This window comes from Artemia sp. Qi Xiang Cuo, chromosome 10 (genome assembly GCF_049724085.1).
Source record: "Artemia sp. Qi Xiang Cuo chromosome 10, ASM4972408v1, whole genome shotgun sequence".
Taxonomy (NCBI): Eukaryota; Metazoa; Arthropoda; class Branchiopoda; order Anostraca; family Artemiidae; genus Artemia; species Artemia sp. Qi Xiang Cuo.
This window is the reverse complement of record NC_142803.1, coordinates 47201998-47223955: the sequence shown is the minus strand read 5'-3', so window position 1 is coordinate 47223955 and position 21958 is coordinate 47201998. Positions and strand designations below refer to the sequence as shown.

General features: G+C 36.5%; 1 protein-coding gene across 4 annotated transcripts in view; it reads left to right on the top strand.

Annotated features, from left to right (window-relative positions):
- Vps8 (vacuolar protein sorting 8) overlaps positions 1-21958 on the top strand; it is a 286757-nt gene that overhangs the window by 78869 nt on the left and 185930 nt on the right. For 3 of the 4 annotated variants that reach the window (XM_089095469.1, XM_089095468.1, XM_089095471.1), the window contains exon 7: positions 17031-17207. The exons of the other annotated variant lie outside the window; for it this stretch is intronic. In XM_089095469.1, coding sequence (XP_088951595.1) covers positions 17031-17207 — 177 coding nt within the window. The remainder of the gene's footprint in view (positions 1-17030; positions 17208-21958) is intronic. 4 annotated transcript variants of the gene reach the window in all.

Sequence of the window (21958 nt, the reverse complement as noted above, 5' to 3'; positions counted from 1 at the left end):
CCTTCGGGCATTCAAATACTGCCCTCGGACTTTGCAAATGTGAGCATTTTTTCTCAGCCTATCCTATAGAAATATATAAAAACAAAACTTTAATTTTCAACCTAATATAAAATTATCTCAGCGGGATATTAAAATATTAACCCCTCGCCCCCCCCAACCAATGTTTTCTCTGCCCCCCCCCCCTCAGAGATATCTAAATATAATGTTTTTTTTTGCTTGCTAGTCAAAAGAAACCGCCGCTCTTTTCTAATCTGGTATTTTCTATGCATTCCCCACTGCACTGTTGCTATATCTTCGCTGCTATATCATAAGCGAATATTTTCATGGGTAATTTCTATTTAATTAATGCTCACCGCCTTTGAAACTGTGTGAATGCTATTTTTTTCACAATTGAAAATTATCCAGTTTTGAGAGAAGAAGGAACTGAGAGATTATTCCCATTTATCTATCTGTCACATATGGATCCCGTAATTTGCGCAAGCATATTTTTAAAATAGATTTCAATATTACAAACCCTTGCCAAGATTTTCGCGAGGGGAAACATTGTTGACAATATACTGAGTTAACGGTTCCCGGCATTTAATTGCGTATTTTCCTAGCTGTTGAAGTTCAGTCTTGGAAATCGGAACACTCGCGCGGCGGCTTACAATAATTGAGAGCTAATGAGAAGTTCACCGAACCTGTAGAACTGGGAATTAGAGAGAAATAGCGACTTATGCCGTCTAAGCGAATATTTCAACTTTTGAACATTATGTAAAGGGGCTGGGAGCCATGCGATGGGGGTCGGGAAGTGCCCGAGAAGTGCTGCGGGAAGCGTCGCGGAAAGCGCCGCGGGCCCGAGAAGTGCCGCGGGAAGCGCTGCGGGCCCGAGAAGCGCCGATAAAAAAAAACAGTAGGGCTGATTTGAACACTTTGAAAATAAGCTATTTTTTGAGCAAAATCAAATTGCCGCCTTCTATGTAAAGCGGCGTTTTAGATTGTAAATATCTTATATTAAGTTGGAAATTGGAACTTTCAGTTGAATTAACCAAATGCTACTATGTGCATACTACTACTACTAAGCGCTGACTTTAAATAATAATCCAAATTTTAAAAACAGTAGGGGTGATTTGAACACTTTGAAAATAAGCTATTTTTCATTTATAGGTTGGACGACCATTGGTCCCTTATTCATTATCACCATCATTATCAGTTGGAGAAGGAGAGGACCTTTCCAACAATTCAATGGAAATACCGTCGTCGTCGTTAAATATTGATGAGTTTTTACTTGATGTTTTAAATGTAGATTATAGCGCAGTTGAGCAGGGGGACTTAAGTCAAAACACGTTACAGCTTTTGGACGATTTTATACACGAATTAACTGGGAACCCTTCTTCTCCTCTTGCCTCCAATACCCTAACGAGTCCACTTCAAACAACTGAAGTGGAACATTCACATACCCCAGATATTGTTGAACAACTTGGGGGTGGGGGTGGGTATAATATACAAGTGGGGGTGGGGGGTACAACATTTCCAGACTTTCAGCTGGCTAATACAATATTCAATGCAATAGTTGTTTACGCTGCAAATTTTGGGGATCCATTGAATTCACTAAAGGAGAGAAAATTTGTGTTTGATCCCGTAGAAATTGTGCATGTGTATTTAGATAAAATTCATGCACTGCTGGAGAACCAAATTCAATTTTGGGGGAGGGATTCAATTAAGGTTTCAATTGTTTTAAAGGTATTCTATTTAAATGAGGGGAAAAGCGAAGTTTATTATCATTATGTACATTCCGAGATGCGTTTGATTTATCCGAATTTAGAAAATTTTGAGGGTGTTTTTTCGGACTGGGTAGGTCAAATTATAGCGCATCTTGAGAACTTTAACGAAAACGGTAGTGGGTCTGTAGTTTTATTTATTGAAAATTTAAGTGTGAATATTTGTAAATTTAAGAAAGATTTTATTTTAAGAGGGGGGACAGGTGGTGCTGAAAGGGATACAGTTTTAAAATATAATCCAGATCTAGAAGGTTGTAAAGGTGACCAGAAGATCTGTTTTGAAGCAGATCAAAAATGTATTAGGTATGCTTCCCTCATATCAGCATTCGAGCCTCTAGCACGTGACGCTTCCAAGACAAATTTGAACGATTGGGCTGTACTAGGGAAGTAGCAGTTCGAATTTCCCGTTGTATATTTCACTTGTTTAGAGGGAAAATACCCAGTAACGCTAAGATCTACTGATATTTTTGAAAGGGTTAATGCCCATTTAAATATCGGCGTTACTGTGGTTCAGTTTGAAAATGAATTTGAAGATGGGGTTTGTTCAAAAAAGAAGAGGGTGGTTTTCCCTGTAAGGGGCCCGTCAATTGATTTGGTCAGACACTGGGTTTGGTTGTTGTATACACCACCATCTAGTGCCTCGCCCAATTCCATTGGTCATTTTAACCCTCTTACAGACATTAGTAGACCTCGCAGGGCTGGTCAAAATAGGGGGGACCGTGTCTACTTTCCGACATCTTTCTCACAAGTCAGTAGTTATATGAAACTAAGGGGTCATATGAAGTACTGTAAACAGCACGGCTACCAGACAGTGGACACGGTTTCAGGGGTAGGGCTATTCTACGCTTTAAAAATTTTCAAAATACCCTCCTCCAGTGCAACAAAATATCTTTGGATTGTGAAGCTAAGCTGGTGGAAGTGAACGATCCCCAATTTCCAAACCGAATCAAAGAACATCAAGCTATTGCAGTCTCCTGTGCTCATGCGCAAAGAGACAGTTCTAACACCATGCAGTTGTTAAAAATAGTAGAAACATTGGATGAGGGGGACGAGTGTATGGTCAAGGCATTGACTAAACTAATTGGCACGGCTAATGGTGCTATTTCTCGTTTGAGAAATACCAATTATCCTATGCTGTTGTCTGCTTCTTATCGGATCGCGATTAAAGATAAAAAAATATTGTGGGTGGTTAAGGGGGAGTGGCTAGAGGAGGATAAATGGAAACCCGGGTCACAAGGAACCGGTAGGAGGGGGACAGTCAGGTACTATAATCCGCATTGGAAGGAAATATCTTCTGGGGTGCGTAATTTTAGAGGGGTAGCCCATCAATCGTGTACCTTAGATGTTAGCCATCAGTTTTTTATTACTGTTTTTATCCACAACTCAAATTACGACTTAAAATTTATTTTACCGGAACTGGCACGTATGCATTGGGAGGGAGGGGGAGTAGATAGTCCATGGGTAAACAATTCATTTACCTATAACCTTATCCCCAAATCGGCCGAGAAGTTGTTGCTTCTCGAGCTGAAATGGCAGGCAGGGGATAATGGGCATACATGTTGGAATAAAATCAGGGTTTTAGATTCTTTTAGTTTTTTTCCCAAGGCATTGAGTCAATTGATTCAAGTGCAGAAAAGCGACAATTTTGATAGCTTTCCCTTGCTTAAACAGCACTTTCCAGACGGTGAAATGTATGATCTATTGACCTGCAAAGGTGTAGATGCATACGATTATTACTGTTCTGGCACTCGCTTAAGTGAGGTGATACAACCTCCAATTGAAGTTTTTTACAATTCACCCACCAATAGTGAATACACAACCAAGGAATAGCGGTTTGCCAAGATGGTGTGGTCTAAGGGGAATTGTAAAAATGCGTGGGATTATTGTAGACTGTACTTGGCCAGTGACGTTTTAACTCTGTTGGATATAGTCTGTAAGAATACAGACCAAATCTATTCAGAGTTCGGGGTAGATATAGGCTATTATTTTTCCACACCCCATTTAGTGATTGATTTAATTTAAAAAATTAGCAGGGAGGAACGAGACATTATCATCAATTTAGATCAAGACCTTTGTGCGCAACTTTCCAGGAGAAGGGGGTAGATTAGTCACGTAGATTATGTCCTATCAATTGATTTAATTAGCAATAATATTTGTACACAGTCACATACGGTTTTCTTAGACATGAGCTCATTGTACCCCTCAGCAATGTCTCATTACTCTTTGCCGTATGGCAACTATCAATGGCTTGAGAATCCTTGGGAGTTCCCCGACATTACCACCGTCGAGGACAATGGGTCACAAGGATGGTTCTTTGAAATTGACGGGCACATTCCGCTGGCGCTTCACGACTCCGTCAAAGATTTTGTTTTTCCCTGTATCAATCGACCAGTGAGCAGGGACTCATTGAGCCCCTACAATCGATCATTGGTTGAGGATATGGGGATGCACTGGACTCCCTCTAAGCAAAAACTGAATGCTGATTTAGACCCTAAGGAGAATTTCACTGTTCATCATGTGCTTTTGCACTGAATGGTGAACAATGGTTTCAAGATCACCAAAATACATAGGGTCCTGCAGTTCAATCAGCGACCATATTTGAAAACGTTTATCGACACTTTTGTCCATAAACGCTCTAGGGCAAACTCAAAGGTGGAGAAGGAAATGTATAAACTCATCCTAAATTAAGCGTTTGGCAAAATATGTGAAAGCGTACGTAACAGATCTCGCTGCGACGTCGTGACTGACCCTCTAGAGTGTGCACGAATTATTGCCGATCCCAATTTTACATCGTTCACGAGCATAGAGACTGGCTTGGTTCTTCTACACAGGCGAAAGAGAAATGTGGTACTGAACAAGAATATAGTGGGCGGTAGTTCAATACTGGAAATTTCCAAAAAGCTCATGGTGTCGTTCTTTTTCAATTTGTTCAATGTGCCAATGCCCCGGGAGGGGGAGGTTAAATTTTAATATTGGGATAAAGATTATATGCTGTTAAAGGTAAATTGGACTGAAGATTTATTGGGTTATTTAGAAAAGGGAGAATACATTAGCTCGCAGATGGATTTCACCAACTGGAAACCGTCCCTCTACCCTAGGTTGGTCAGACGTCAAACCCTAAACCAACTTTTAATGTTAAAATCAAAGACGAGGAGTGATTTGATATCCTGGGGGGTATTCCCAGGCCCTTAAGTTTATTGATTTCAAATTTACATCAGGGATGAAAATCAGTCACCTAAAGGGGTATCAATATATTTTTTAAAGAAAAATTTCGACATGAGTGTGTACAGAGACTGTTTAGAAAGTAGCCTAGTGCCGAGAGCACAAGTGCTTGCAATTCGCTCTCTACAGTATAGAAATTATACTGTGAGAGTGGAAAAGAATGCAATGTCGTGTATATCCGACAAAGTCTGTGCTCGAGAATGGTGTGAGTGTCCTGCCTCATGGCCACTACCGCATTTCAGACCGAGTTGAATGCATAGACTATCGCAATCAACTTGGTCTGGATAAATTAGCCTAACCTGACTAACCAACTAACCACCATCAACCCATTCATAAATTAACTAACCAACAACCCGTTCATAAATTAACTAACCCCACCTCACCTTAACCCAACCTCAACTAACCACCTTAACCACCACTGACCCAACCTAACCTGTAGCAGCAGTGACGATAACTATTGTGTACAGTCCATTTTCGCCCCGCGGCTCCGGGGGGGCCCCGTCCCGCGGCCGGCCCCCGGGGGGAGGGGGTCCCGCCCGCGGCCGGCCTCCGGCCCCGCGGCCCTTGGGGGGGGGGGGGACCCCACTTTTAAATTCACTGTAATGTTAAACTGGGCTAGTTCATGTTTCAAGTGTTGTTTTCAAGTGTTCTTGTTGTACAGAAGCGTTTTTAAAGGCAGAAAATGCTGTTGTTCAAAAAAATGTTTATGGATCAAAAGTGTTTTTAAATACAATAAGTGTTGATGTTGATGGACAAAAAGTGTTTTTATTTTTATGTTGTACATAAAGTGTAATTTTTATCATTGTCAATTGCAGTTCACGGTGAAAATATATTTGTTTTCATGTTATCGAAATAAATATTGCCATGAAAATTTGTCAACTGTTCTTGTTAACGTACTAGATAGATCTATGGGAAAATTACTACTACTACTTATTCATTGGACACGTATGATTTACAGTTAGTTGTAGTCCGACTATTGTCAGCAGCAGCAGCATGTAACAATTTAAAACATCCTTCAGATCATTTCTGTGAGGTCCCTCAATGTTAGGGAAAACAACACTCTTAACTAAAATAATTCAAAATTGCGATAAAATGTTCTTGGAAAAACCGAAAAAAAAATCTACTATTGCTATAGTATTTGGCAGGAGTCCTATGATCAAATAAAAGCTATTGCCACAACCATACCAATACAATTCATACGGGGACTTGATGTTTTCAATAGTATTGAATCGAACTCGTGGCTGATTATTGATAATTTGTCTGAATCCATTGAACAGTTCTCACAGGAAATGCTACAACTGTTCACTGTTCGCTCCCACCATGAACACATTTCCATAACTCTAGTTCTACACAATCTGTTTCATCAGAGCAAATGCATGCGAACCCTTGCTTTGAATTGCACCATCTATATTATCTATCGAGTTGTTCGTGATTCTAGTTCGCTAATAACTCTCAATTAACAGATATACCCCGGCGCCCCAAAATTTCTGTTGTCAGCGTACACTCAGGCGACTAGCAAACCCTACGGTTACATTTTGCTGGATCTTAATCAGAGCACACCCGAGGACCTACGTGTAGTCATCGACATTTTCAACAATGAAATTACAGTATATCTTCCGGTGAACAGTAGAAAAGACTATTAGTTAGTGTTATGACACTGAAGAAACTACACGAACAACGACATTTATTTTCTGTTTTAAGCACTTCACAACCCTTGCTTAGGAAGACCATACTTAAGTATTGTGTTGACAATGATTTCATTAATCTAATATCAGACCTCTGTTTTAGTTTGACCGAGGGTAATATTCAACTGTCAGAAGTTGTTAGACAACAGACAAAGCAACATCGTTCCATTTTACGGGCCTTGGCTTGTAAAAACAAGGGAAAAAATTTAAAAAGAAAACGGCTCCTTCAAGCAGGTGGTAGCTTTTTCACACTTTTACTGCCAATAATTGCAGGACTTGTAAACAGTTTCCTCTAGAGAATGGCAAAACCCTATAAATTGACACCATTTGAGCTTATACTCTTGCTCGTTAAACATTTTGAAGACAATCTAAGCAAATTCATAAATGACGAGCATATTGCAGATGATAAAAAATTTATTTTACATCAAGATGCTTTGTGACGTGTGGCCAAACATAGACCTTATCGTGAGAGACCCACCGCCGTCACCGATCCCTCTAAACAGGAAATATCTCAAGATTCAGCAGCAGCATCAAAGGAGAAGGAATTGAATTCAATTGTATCGAAAATTGGAAACCTATTGCCACTCACCTATCGAGAACAGAGTAAAAGAGCATTATTTTATGTCATGTCAGAAATTGCTGGTGATCAAGTTCAATTCGACAGCACAGGGAAACGAATTATAATTCAGGAAAAAAGCTATAAGCTAGTTGATTTAATTTTTGATATGGTGACGAATCGTAAAGGACTTTTATCATTTGAAAATAATCTATATATCTTTTTAAGTGCATCAAACTTCCCCAAAATTCTTCTTGTCAATAAGCAAATTCTAAAGAAAATAAGAAAATATAATCCTCCCACAACAATAGCACAATCATTAAAAAAAGAAGAAGAAGATTCAATATACGAAAATACTAGTAGCAGCAGCAATGATTTTACTACACCTGTGGCTGCTAGTCAAAAGCGAAGACGAATGGATTCTCCCTCCAGTGTGTAAAAAGGAATGAGACATTACACTACATGCTTACGTTCAAAATGGATGAAGTTCTGAAAGGTGTCTATGAAAATATTGGTGAAGCGGGAAGTTTAAGTTCTCCCAAAACGCTTTCTAAAGCTGTCTCCGGCATCACATTGAAAAATGCAAAAGAGTATCTAGAGAATGAAGCAAGTTACACACTACACCGGAATCGCAAACATTATAGTTGGCAATCTTAGAACCCGCCAGCCTTTTCCCTATGGTACACTATGGATATTGGTATTGTAAATCGAAACGCTACTCGGTAGAACCAAACCTCGCCCAACACATATATCATGGTTGCTATAAGCATCTTTATCCATTCTGCACATGCAATTCCATTGCGATCAAAGAGAGGTGTTGAAGTTGCTCGGGCCATTGAAAGTATTCTTGAACAGGATTCGTATAGAAAAATTCAATCGGATCGTGGCAGTGAATTTGTTAATCCCCATGTGCAAAAGGTTCTTTTGAAATATAATACAAAACTTTATCATATTCACAGTCCGATAAAGGCTGCATTGGCTGAACGATTAATAATAACTATTCGCCTATTAATTTCAACATATTGTACACTGAAAAATACATCTGCTTTTATTCATGACTTAGATAAAATCATGCAGATATATAACCATCAAACTCATTGATCTCTTTCCAACTCTATCCCTCGGAACTTTCATAGTAGTGAAAATACAGTTGATTTTTTTCTAAAGAAATACTCGAATGGTGAAAAAGAAAAAAAAAATATTAAGAATAAATTTAGTGTTGGTGATAGTGGTCGAATTAATAAAACCACCCATATCTTTGAAAAGGGGAATTATTTATGGAGCACCGAACTTTTTAAAGTGTCCAAAATCCTGGACACCGAGCCCACGACATATTGACTGCGAGACACCAAAGATGAAGAGATTCTCGGTGGTTTTTATGAATATGAACTGCAAAAAGTTAGAAACACTAGCGAAATTTATCAAATTGAAAAGATATTAAAGAGTCGTACTCGTAGGGGCAAGAGACAGTTGCATGTTCGCTTGCTAGGATACAACTCAGATTTTGATTATTGGGTCAGTGCTCAAGATATTAACAATGCCCAATGATTTATATATGACTTTCATCTCCAATGTTTCTAATCCTCTCTACAATGACTTGAATAGAACAAGTGATTTTTGGACGAAACTCTCCCCCACCATCAAATTCGACGACGGAAAGTATGAAGTAGCTCCTGTCGATTGTATTCTCAAAAATTCCTATGACATCCAGAGAAAGGATCGTAAATATGAAATACAAATTAGACCCTATGATTGGCCGCCACCACCATCCTCAAGTGATCAAGAACAAATTCAAAAAATCAATTGGATGGATTATCCATATATTGAATTACCCTACGAGGAACTCACCTGTACGATTGATTAATTTCGTTCTATTAATAAAAGAATTTCCGCTCGTAAAAAAGAGCTTTTCATTTCAACTATTCAAAGGAGGAGGGCAAGATCTACATTAGTTCACCTATTGCCAGTGAAAAAGTTATTGTCAATGATAATCTAAGAGATATTCTTGGCTTTAAGCTCAATATAATCAATGGTAAAAGTGCCGGAAACACTAATATCATTTTTGCTGACTACCTGCCTGGCTTCGCCACAGACACTTGTATATTTCTCTACGCTTCATTTGTGGAAACATCTCGGGTTGGTAATTCAAATGTTCCCCTCCTACGAGTTCTTGAACAAAAAACCAATCAAGAACATATTCATCACTACAATATAAAGCATCTTCAGTATAGTCCCGTAAACACTTCATATTTGGAACTCTGTCAGCTAGCACTAAGAACTGAATTGGGCCATCCCATAGCAATTTCAAGAGGTTTGGCTGTGATTACATGCCATTTTTGTGCCATCGTTTAAATTCAACAAGATGTCTAATAAAAAAGTGGTATTCACTAGTCCTGATATTGACTGCTATGTTAATATTCTTGGTCCAAGACAGCATGGCAATGGAAAGGACTATTACAAAGTTCGCTCGTCAATGTCTGGCTAATGTCTTGGCAGTTGGTTTGCTAAGCTCTTTCGCTCTTCACTACCACTGGCTATAAAATATCTTGTACCGGCTGCGACAGATTTTGCATCCTCTACACTTTACGATTGGGGCTCTGGCAAGGATTTTAAAAAAGTGCTTAGGAAAATCTTAGGTCCAGGGTGCGAACCCTTGGCGAGAGATTAAAACAAAATGGTAAAGGCTTAAAAAGGTCGAGAAACAATGCATCACTCATCAGTCTCCACTCAGGTCGGAAACGAAAGAAATCAACCCTCTTGTCAAAGAAAAGAAGGAAAAAGCCGACACGTGCTATAAACAGAAGAAGAAGCCCCAGGAAGAAAATTGTTAGATCGAAACTAGATTTCTTCTCCTAAAATGTCCTACCTACCGCATAAGGATTCTCAACCTTCAATCACCGCCTCATTGAATCTATTCAGTGCTGAAAATGTTGATATGAGTGTAAAGCATGGATACTATGAACAATTTTATCCACAACATTCCCTCTCCGATAATATTCACTTTCAAATTTATTCCGATGAAGACTACTTTATGGACATGTCCAACATTTATAGATTTACAAATGAAAGTCCGGAAATCCGATAATACAATGCCAATTCGGGCCGATGGCATATCCTATGAAAATTGTATATTACATAATTTATTTCGTCAAATTAGTGTCTACATCAATGGCACGCTGGTGAGCACTAGCAACAATCTCTCAAATTATACAAGCTATATGCAATTCATGCTGATGACACCCAAGTCATACAAGGAATTGAGAGGTATCTCCAATGGATATGAATATATTACTAATACTGAAAGTATAGATGCACTCAAAAATGCTACAACTAGTGAATTACATCTAGTTGGAAAAATATATCATGAAATATTTAGGATACCCCAATGGCTGCCGCCCAATGTTAAAGTGGGTATAAAACTGACGCTTGCACCCACCAATTTCATATTGAGAAAAGAACTTGCTGCCAATCCTTATGTAAGTCTCTCCCTCACCTCGGCAATACTTAATGTACGCAAACAACAGGTCATGAGTTATGTTGCTTTGGCAGTGGAAAAACTGAGAGGCAATGGAAATAATATTAAACTACTTGTTCCTCATACAATGACAAATCAACGTTATATTGATATGGGCTCACGCACCTTCACCGATTCATCCTTTATCAATGGCGAAATTCCGTCAAAACTCTCTTTGGCATTTGTAAAATGCGCCAGTGCAATAGGATCGTGGACTGAATGCCCACATAAATTTGAGATGTTTGGACTTTCATCTGTTCTGTTCAAAGTAAACGGTATCCCACTCCACAATCTATCTTTTGATAAATCCTATAGAACATTGTATGAGTTGACATTGCAAACCCTAGATCATGACTCTCAACTATTTGAAAATGGTATAACCGAAGATATGTTTGCTAAAACACATTGTATCATTGTATTGGATTTGTCTGGCACGTAGGATATGAGTGTAGTACGAAATAGGACCATGTGTTTGGAGTGTACGTTTGCCAACACGTAAGCTGAGAGCATTGAACTAATCTCACTAAATCAATATGAAAGACGTTGGAAAATAACTCTCGAATGTAGTACTCTACTAGACTTGGCGCCATGAACACCAGTCAAATAATCAATGTATTTAATATGGACCCCTACATGTCCCAGTACAAATCCTATTGTCTGCCCTCGGACTTTCTTGGAAAAATTCAAAGTGTCAACAATACCTTGATTATTGTTAATAGCAGTCTGTCGACTGTGCTGACGGGTCATTGGCTGTGCATCTGTTAAACAATGAAGACGATTGAATTTTTTGATCCTCTTGGTCTACCCTATACATTTTACATACCTCACATTAGCAACTATATAGAGAGCAGTGGGAAAACTATTATTCAAAATTGGAAGAGGGTGCAAGATCTAACGACTAAAAGCTGTGGCTTCCATGCACTACTATATTTTGTGTTCCGATGTTACGCTTATACTTACGAACAGTTTATCCACATTTATGATGACAATCCACGTCTGAACGACTTTCTAGTGGAATATATCCTCTCAGACCTATACAGTATTGATTTCAGTGCCCTAAGAGTAAAGTGCTTAAAAAATGTTTATGAATTTGTTTATTAATAGAATGCATTATATACAACAATGTCTTTAAATCTTCACTTTAGATTTCTTCTTCTTCTTCGGTGTATAGGCAACTGTCGTGAACAACTAATGCTGGTAAATCCTTTGGATTCACTGTATATTGATCTTGATTGACTGCAAAGTCAGGGTCACATTTTCTACAGTACAATGTAACTTCACTCCTGTCATATCTCTTTGTTTAGTCAATGATACTATTTGAATTCATATTATGAAATTCACGAGTTTTAATATGTCTATTTGAAGCAATATCACATACAGTGTTTTCAAATGGTGAATCACATTCGGTAACTGCCAAATAAAAATCACTTGGTTTATAGTCATAGTAGGCAGTGTCATCACAACGATGACGTAGAAAACAAATTTTCTTGTTACCCCAACAGTTGAATCGTAGACCAGATTCCTCTTCCCAGAATAATTTAAATCCACGACGATACCAATCTCGTAGAAATAAACTAAAATCACGTTTGGGATTCTTTCCAATCATAGCGGGGTAAGTATTCTCACACTGATCACATTTATCATAGTTACAATTGGAGCACAGGTGCCCTCTAGGGTGAGAGTCACACACCTCCTCAAGACATGAATCACATCCTTTAATTTGTACTGTATAGCCTCTATGTAATTTACAAGGATTGCATAATTTGCACTTTTCACTATAGTCATCAATAATTGTACAATTCTCACATTGAGTCCAACTGCCAAGAGTGTACATGCACAATGGACATGTATAGAACATTATTGGTTTCCAATGTCACTTGACTCACTCACAGCTAAAACGAAACTGATCGTCCTCGCTCCATAAAATCAAGGTGGAGGAACGGGGAGAGGAGTACCTCTGTGACGTTACCTCTTTCGAAGGAGGAGCCATCTACATTGAATCTATTGGCAATGTTTTCAAAAGTATATCCACGATATGATTCTGCTTTGTTCCAATTAATATATCAATAAAATGACTATAAGTATTTGAATCACATTTTAAAAGTTTCATACAATAGTCCAATGGGGGAAAATCACTCCTCACTATATTTTCAATTGTTCCTCGACGAGAAAATATCCCGCGTCGTAGCGATGATTCGAGAAAATCGTCATCCAAAATCAAATGTTTTTCCATAAACACTAGATTTGATCTAATTCTCTCTTTCTCAAATTTATTCATTTTTCAATCCTTTCACTCTGACTGCTGACTCTAGACTGGTCCTAACCTAACCTGCACCGAAAAGAAAGGGAACATTTTCGATTTCGAAACAATTTTATTGAATATTTACAACAATAATACTAATCATGTACAATTAGCGATAGAGTTTATTGTCTTCGATATGTTTCACTAATGCACTTAAAGCACATTGAAGTCTATTCACATGTGCTATATCAACTTTTGCAGCGAAACATAATTGATTCACCATTTTAAATTTGCTCAAGGATATCACATATCTTGCATATACTTCATCCCATTCCAGACAAAGCCGTGATCCTCTCGTGATTTCCACCGCAATGTTTGGTACTCTTGTATTATTGCCATCAACTTCTAATAGGGTAAACATTTCACTCGTCATCATCACAAATATATATCCAAATGAGTAAAGTCAAAACTGTTCTTCTCACTCCTTTGAATTCTATTCACAGACTAATAAAAACTTTAGCAAAAATCCTTTCCTTATATTCCCTCCGCCGCTAATATGTAAGCGAGCCCTCTGATTGGCTGAGAAGGAAACACGTGATCTAACTGTTTTCCTAATTCCTGGAAACATCTTGACATTCGCCTCGAGCATGTACATGACCAAAACAACAACAACAACAGCAAATAAATCGACCTTGGAAAAAGAGGTCATTGACCCCATTAACCACGTGTTCTCCCTAGGGATTCCATGTCCTTATTTGGTGTACTGACAGACTTAGACTAAATTGTAGATGGCAGCAGGGGTGCGTGACACGAGTAGCACCTCCCTTTCTACTAACTTGGTTATCAGACACCAAAATGTTTAGTGCATTTACACTACTCAGTGTTTATAAAAAGCAACGCATTATCAAAGTAGCTTGTTCAAAGTAAAACGTTAAAACTAAGATTAAGAAAATCAAATAGAAATATTTAATTCAATATTTTTAACTTAATTTTGAATACCAAAAACCAATATATTTGACACCTTTATACTTCATAACTGTAAAAAATTAATTCTTTTTTAAAGTGGCAACTAGATAAATACAATCACGCCTGGAAAAAAATAAATGACAATAAAACACAAAAACGTATCCGTTCAGGGAAAAAAAATACAAAAATTCCTAGCAATCCGATCAGAGGAAACATTTCTGATTATAGAGGCTTCATATATCAGCTCATGCGTACTCTTGCATTGCAAGCAAAAGTTGACAGAATATTTTTACCGAAATTGCCCCATATAAGTTGTTTCCTATAATTATACGAACTTTTTTGTCTACTAATGAATGCACTAATTACTAATAAACAAATACATATTTAGGATCACCATAAAAAGCTGATTCTTTAATTAATGTTATCAATAGTTAGGCTCTTACATTTTCGTTATTGACAAGGATCCTTATTTACTTATCATTCATTACTATTAAGAATTTGCTTTTTTTTTTTTTTTTTTTTTTTTTTTTTTTTTTTTTTGCTCGAATCAAATCATATAGAAGAAATGTTTGTGGAAAACTGGAAAAGGGTCACCCAATAATAAAATTAGAACTTATATTTTCCTTATTAAGGGTCGAAATCTATTGGCAGGCAGCCAACACTGGGGCAACACACGTTTTTTCCATGGTTTTTCCCTTTTTTGCTCTTTTTCCTTTGGTTTCCTTACAATTACTTTATAGTCCCCAATTTCCAGAGGGGTATGCCCCCCTTGCCGGTGCCCATGTTACAGTCACTCGCCTTTTTCGCCTTTTTTGTAGAGGGGGGCAATCGTGCCATTCGCTCAGGATCTGGGGAATTGAATTGGTTGAGTCGGTAGAAGCACTCTACCAATCGGCATTTGTAGAGTGAATTACCTATATGATCTTTGTGGGTTTAGAGGGTGATTTCAGAGGCAAGTGTCCACACCGATGTAAGGCTTGTTCGGATATGTGGGTTGAAAACCGAATAAGTTGATTTGTTTGACCAAAAGAAAAAAAAGCCTCCTATTCGGAAAAATCCCTAAGGGCTGAATCTCTTGGACCAGTTTTATAGCACTGATCCCTCCCTCTCTCTCTTTACTCATGTACACGTATGATTGTATTTATCTCCGTATTCGGGTTGTTAAGTTTAAAATAGTAGCCTATCTATGCTGTTGAGGATGTACAATATTGACGGCAGTAGAGTGCCTTTTACTCATCTTATGCTGCTTATCCTAGACACTATTCACCGGATGGCATTTAACCAATTTATAGACTGACCTCAAAACTTGGATCATTTCATTTTAGCCCCCCCCCCCCCCTTTATCACCACCATCACTGGTTACATAAGTTCTATATCTGGTTCATGCAACCAAAGATGATTTTTACAAGTACGATGATTTTACTCGTATAACCGATGTATCTTCTCTGGAGAATGATTTATCTTGTTACCTTTAAAATGCAAAATTTTACTTTAGCAAATTTGAATAGCTCATGATAGCACAGACATACAAGGAGGGGAGAGTGATCCACTAGTAAAGCTGATGTCGTCTAGGATGAATTGTAGCAACATCAGAGCATAAGAGAATAAGTGATGTTATTACTGGTTAGGTAGAAAGCTAAAATAGAAAAGAAACTTCCAAACATCCCTTCTTTTTCTCTTATTCCAACTTAAAATAAAGAATCACTGAACTCAACTAAAAATAACGCTATAAATTTCATTAAAACGCTGATTTTTACAAAAAAATTTTCTTAACTCTTAATTTTTTTTTTCTTAAAGCCAAAATATTGCTCTTTCTGCTTTTGATAAAAGAATAATTTTTCTTATTTTTTCTAACGTTAAGTGAAAGAATATAACTACAGATCGTTCCCTCGTTCCTTTTGTTAGGTAAATATTTGTATAGTACGAAATATAATGCAGGGAATGAGGCCACGCCTGGAAACACTTTGGACTGCGAATCAAACTTCCCTGTCACAAGACCTATTCACTTGAGGAGTGTTGACTCTTGAGTAAATGCATTCTGAATCAGCCATTTAGTCTAAACAGCTGTAAAAAGACACACACAAAAAATCAATGATTGGGGTTAGTTTTTACCGTTATTCACTACAAAGAATTATATGGTAGGACTTTCATTTTAACACCTGTAAAAAAAGCAACAAATAATCGCTGAATCTTTTCGTGCAGCCTGCAACTGATATCAGTTTATTTCTCGTACGAGTGTTGGCATGGCTGGCACGACAGAGGGTACTAATGTGCAATGTTGAGGCAAAAGGCGGATCATCAACTGAAATTGTTGCTAACAGAGACTTGACAAGCTTAGAGGTTTCAAAGATGAATTTATAGTCAACATATTTTTCCGACAGAAATTTAGAGCTCATTTCTGGACCTCCTCCAAATATTCGATCGGGTATTCACCATTGTGAGCCTGTAGCTAAGCGGTTTCATTGGAGAAAGCTCATCATTACGGTTGTAACTAAAGATTGTAGATTAAAAAAGACAATCGGTAATGTTTGCTTAATCCTGAACATACTACATAAGTTACATCTTTTTGGCGAGGGGAGGAACGAGGAAGACATCTCAGTTGGGGACTGTCCATCAAAGTAGTAAGAAATTTGTAAATTATCTGAAAATACTGGAAAATAGTAGCCTTATTTTTTTTTTGTCCTGATATAAAAATATAGGCTGCTGGAGCCTGGGTTCTACGGTGTTGACCCTACGTATGAACCTGGAAATCTAAATTTTCTTGACAAAAGTTTTTTAGACTTAGTGTAGGCTATTTCTTTTTTTTTTGAAATTCTAATATACAATTTTTTTTTTCTGTACAGACTAGACAGATGGATGGATTGATTTATTTGACAATAAATTAAACAGTACAAGACAAATACGTCATTGTATCACCCCCCCCTCCCCTTCCCGTAAGGCTCTGTGGTTTGGAAAAACCACAAAGAGAAAGAAAAGAAGAAGAAAAAAACATCACGCACATGCTAAAATAAAAGAAAAATAAAACGATGCTAAGAAGTGGAAAATATTCTGTATTTTTTTTGTTTAAGCTATTTTTCTTTTACAGGTCATGATAGTTAAGATTAAACCCCAAAGGAAAGTGGTATTTTGTCACAAGTTGTCAGGAGATGAAAGAAGTTTACCTCTGCTGGCATGGCAATATTTAACAATTCAAACCTCTAACGGATATGTTGTCGACCCAGTACTCACATGTGCTGGGTCGAAGAGTATTAGTTTTTTCCAGGTAATTTTTTCTCGACCTTGCTTTTAAAAATGAGATATATATTTATTCATTCGTATATGATGTTATTGCCTTTTCAGATTCGACACCTTCCTTGCTGCCCTTGACGGCAAGGGCTCTAAACGATGCAAATAGCCCACTTTGATTTGCCCAAAATTGGCAAATAGCCCTTTTTTATAGAGCTTTATAGATACATTATAGTAAAAATGTTAATAAGTTATACCTTTTTGAAATCAAGAGCATGCAAAGATTTTGGTATATATAATCGAAGAACTCTGCCCCCCCCCCCTCCCTACTCAGTTTGCATAAACACATACCATCCCTTTCGATGCGAGAGTATTTGAGGTTTATTATGGAAATGGTACTACGTAATCATTTATCACGAATGCCAGGTAATAACAATAAAATAGAGGATGCGACTGTGCGAAAATATATGAACTGAATATTGATCATATTAAGAATTAAATATAAAACTATTTTAAAATAATAGTAAATTTAAATTGGATATTGTATTATCTATGATAAAAATGAAGCTCATAGAGCTTTGTGTAAAAGGTTCTTGAATCCCAGGGAAAACCTGTCGCTATTTCCCTGGTACCTTGTAGCTGGCTTGCCTTTTTTCTCGTTTTTTTTTTTAGTTTGGTGTACCTTTATACGTACTACGATATACCTGCAAACATGGGTGGCTCTTTGCTATATTTTTGTTTTTTGTACTCTTTTTGTCATCTGAAACTCGTCACTCATTTTGACATGATATGGGAGGTTTGTTTGCCATTTAAAATGTCATTTAAAAAGGGCTTCTTATTATTAAGCCAAACCCTAGTATATTTTTAAAAAAAAAAAAAATTCTCGACAGAATTGTTGATTAAAAAGTGACAGGACATATTTTCATTTGAAAATACGTTGTTTTATTGTAGCATGCTTGGGGTTGTCTAAGGAACCCATGATCACACTAATAAAAACCTTGGAAGTCACATGAGGACCTTAAACATTAATTGGTATAAAAACAAATGGTAATAGTAATAATAATGAATAGATAAAAAGTATAGTTACAACAATGCTGACAAAAAAGAAGGGAAATTCACACGGGCTAACGAAATAAAGCAAAAACAAAATGCAATGCAACTTCACTATTTATCTTGCCAAACACAAACAAATACGGTGACATAAGCACGTTTAATGACTATGCAATAATATTTTGATACGTTTTCACATAAGCACGTATCATTTAAACTCATGTTATCATATAAACCTGAAGTTCAACCATTTATGCCCTTTATACACACATACGCTCTATTCAACTACTCAACTTTTTGTGACCATTCAATTCTTTTTGGCTTCTGGAATTTTTCCCCTTCTTAAGAAAAATGAATTAAAGAGAATGCGGATTAATTAATTTATATTTTGTAAATCATTGTTGTTTCTTCCTACTGGGCCTAAACACAGGTAAATATTAATAAATTTCTTGTTCTTGATGCCACTTTAAAACTGGAAGTACTAAACAGAAAACTTTCAAATAACACTTTTATCCACTTTTCTCTACACCATCAACTTATCAAGTTTTTTCAGTCGTAAGTTTTTTTTCCTTAATTTGTTTGTTTGTTTTTCTATCTTTGGTCACTCCACATTTTTTAGTATTGTAAAGAGTGAGTAAAAATCAAATAATGATAACAATAATGACAGCTTGTGTCCATATTTCTGTATGCTACTGCTTACTAGATTCTGCAAGTTGTGATTTTTTTTTGTTTTTTTTTTCCCTCCTTTTATGTTATTTCTCTTTTGTTTTACTTTCTTATAAATTTTATGTGTTACTCTGTAACTGGTATTCTATATTTATTTGCGTTGCATTTTCATGTGTTTTTCTTTGTGATACTCCACGTATTGTACCTCTGTATAGTGTGGGTTAGAAAATAAATAATAATAATAGTAATACATATATATTTGACTAGGCCTATAGAGAGGCAAGCTCGAGAAACAATACCTAGATAAGGATAAAGTAATATTGTGATACAAAAGCATAACTAACCCAAAGATTAGTATAGTACGATATTTGTCTACAGTTTATCATTTAGCTTATTACTGGAGGATACACCAACAAGAGACCCAGGTCCTACAACCATAAACCTTGTGAATTGATTATTTTACTACTAAAATCATTAAGCTCCTAGAACTTGTTAAACACTAGATAAAAGAAATTCTCTATTTTTCCCAATGGTGATTGGTTAGGGCATAATTCTAGAGCAACGCTTTCCAAACTTTATGTTTGGAATTGATTATTTTACTACTAAAATCATTAAGCTTCTAGAACTTGTTAAACACTAGATAAAAGAAATTCTCTATTTTTCCCAAGGATGATTGGTTAGGGCATAAGTAGAGATTTAAGTACCATTTTGCATGCCCCAATAGCAATCTCCATGTTATTTGCAAGCCCCTATAGGAATTCCACATTCCATGGCACCTTTCCATGGCAGATTACCAGACTGGTTATTTGGCAGTGTATAATGTGGTCAAACAGGTTTTTTTCTGTTTTTGTTGTCAATTGCACAATGAATGTACGTCATGAGTTCACGTGTACATTCTTAAAAAAAACTGGTATGTTATAAAGTAGTCAAACATGTTTTGAGGGCATGCACAAAATTATGTAACTCAACCATAGTGGTTTTTCGAGGTAACATCCGTTTTTTTTTTCGTCCTTGAAATATCGTATAAAATGGTCATGCAATAGAATTTAATTTTAATTATGTTTTAACATATCGAGCGTTGTACACTGGATTTTGTTAGCTTTGAAACAATTGATATTTATATTTTTAATGTGAGTATAGTTTACTGAATATATTTCCAGATAAATGTTATTTTACTAGTAAATTCAAATTTCAGGGGGAATTATCCCCCCTCCCCTCCAAAAATAAAAAACCTTAAAATATGATAAGTTTATTCACTAGAAAAAGCTAACTATGCTTTTTTCCTATTATGCAAAACAAAAAACCCCTCCCCCATTGTTTTGTTAGGAGCATAATTCTGTACTCTTACATATCTCGTTCAAAATGTGGCTTTTCCCAATTGTGTGTGTGTTTAAGATATTCCGTCTTTTTCCGATCTTGTTAGCGAGAGTGACAATTTTCAAACAACCTTTTATATGTTCATTATCTAGAATTATTATTATTACCACATGCCAGAGCATAGTGCCAAATAATTTCCCTGAGAAAATAGATTCTTGTTGTAGTCAATTAGGCGAGAATGAAGCCTTTGAAATGTGATATGTGAGTGATGTTTGAACAATGTCATCAATTTAAAATAGGGTCTAGCGTTACCGTACACTAAACTCGGAATTGACTTTATAAGGCAAATTATTTTATGGCAAGATGTTTTTTGAAATCTCACTTCCACCCAACCTCAAAAGTTTCCAAAACTTTACTATAGAACCCTTTTTTTTAATTGTTTAAAAATTGCTAATATATATTAAGGGCTATAAATATCAGAATCTGCCTTATATACCAAATAATTTTTTGGATAGATGTGTATGAGATCCCCTTATCACCAAAACTAAAATTTTTCCTTTAGAAGCCTTTTAAATTATTTATGAAGTACTAATAGATATAGAGGGCTAGAAATATCAGAATTGACTTCATAGGCTAAATTACATTATGGCAGTATGTTTTTTGAAATCTCACATCCCACGGACCCCAAAAGTTCCCAAAATTTTATTTTAGAACCCTTTTTTTTAAGTATTTCAAAAGTGATAATAGATATAAACGGTTACAAATATCAGAATCGTCTTTATAGGCCAAATTATATTATGGGGAGATGTTTTTGAAATCCACCTTCCCCCCAAACTCAAAATTTTACTTTAGAAGCCTTTTAAAATATTTCTAAAGTGCTAATAGATATAGAGTGCTAGAAATATCAGAATTGACTTTATAGGCCAAATTATATTATGGCAAGATGTTTCTGAAATCCCCCGTCCCCCCAAACTCAAAATTTTATTTTAGAAGCCTTTTTAATTATTTCTAAAGTGCTAATAAATATAGAGCGCTAGTAATATCAGAATTGACTTTATAGGTCAAATACTATTATGGGGAGATGTTTTTGAAATCCCCCTTCCCCCCCCCCAAACTAAAAATTTTCCAAAATTTTACTTTAAAAGCTTTTCTTTTTAAATATTTCTAAAGTGCTAAGAAATAGAGTGCTACAAACACCAGAATAAACTTTAGAGGGCAATTTATCTGTAAAAGAGGGCTTATTATTTCCTTACTAAATTTTTCTTCTTTTTTAAGGATGTGGAGGTGGATTCATGCAATTAACCTCCCTCCGAAAAGAGACCAAGATGGGGTGATATCACATCGATGCAAGCTGCAAGACCATAAATCATCAGATATGCTAGCTCCATTACAAGTTCTCTGGACCAGCCAGGAGCCTCTCAAGCCAGTGTCAACTTTGCATAAACCTCTGTGCAACCTGTCAGGAAATTCAAGAGAAACAGGATAAATTTTCATAATACATTAGCCTCATCTAGTAAAGATCGGGATGTCAACCTATATGAAGCATTGCTAGGTCGGTCATGACCAATACAAGATGAGAATAGTATGGCCCCTGCAGCTCTCGCCATGAAAGCTGCAAATTTAAATATGAGTTTTCAAATATTATGTCTCGCTATTGATTCTTTTTTCCCAAGTCAATTTGAAGGAGTGTGTGAGCGGTACATGAGCCGCTTATTTTTATGTATACCCGATAATTCATGGAGATAGTATAATGAA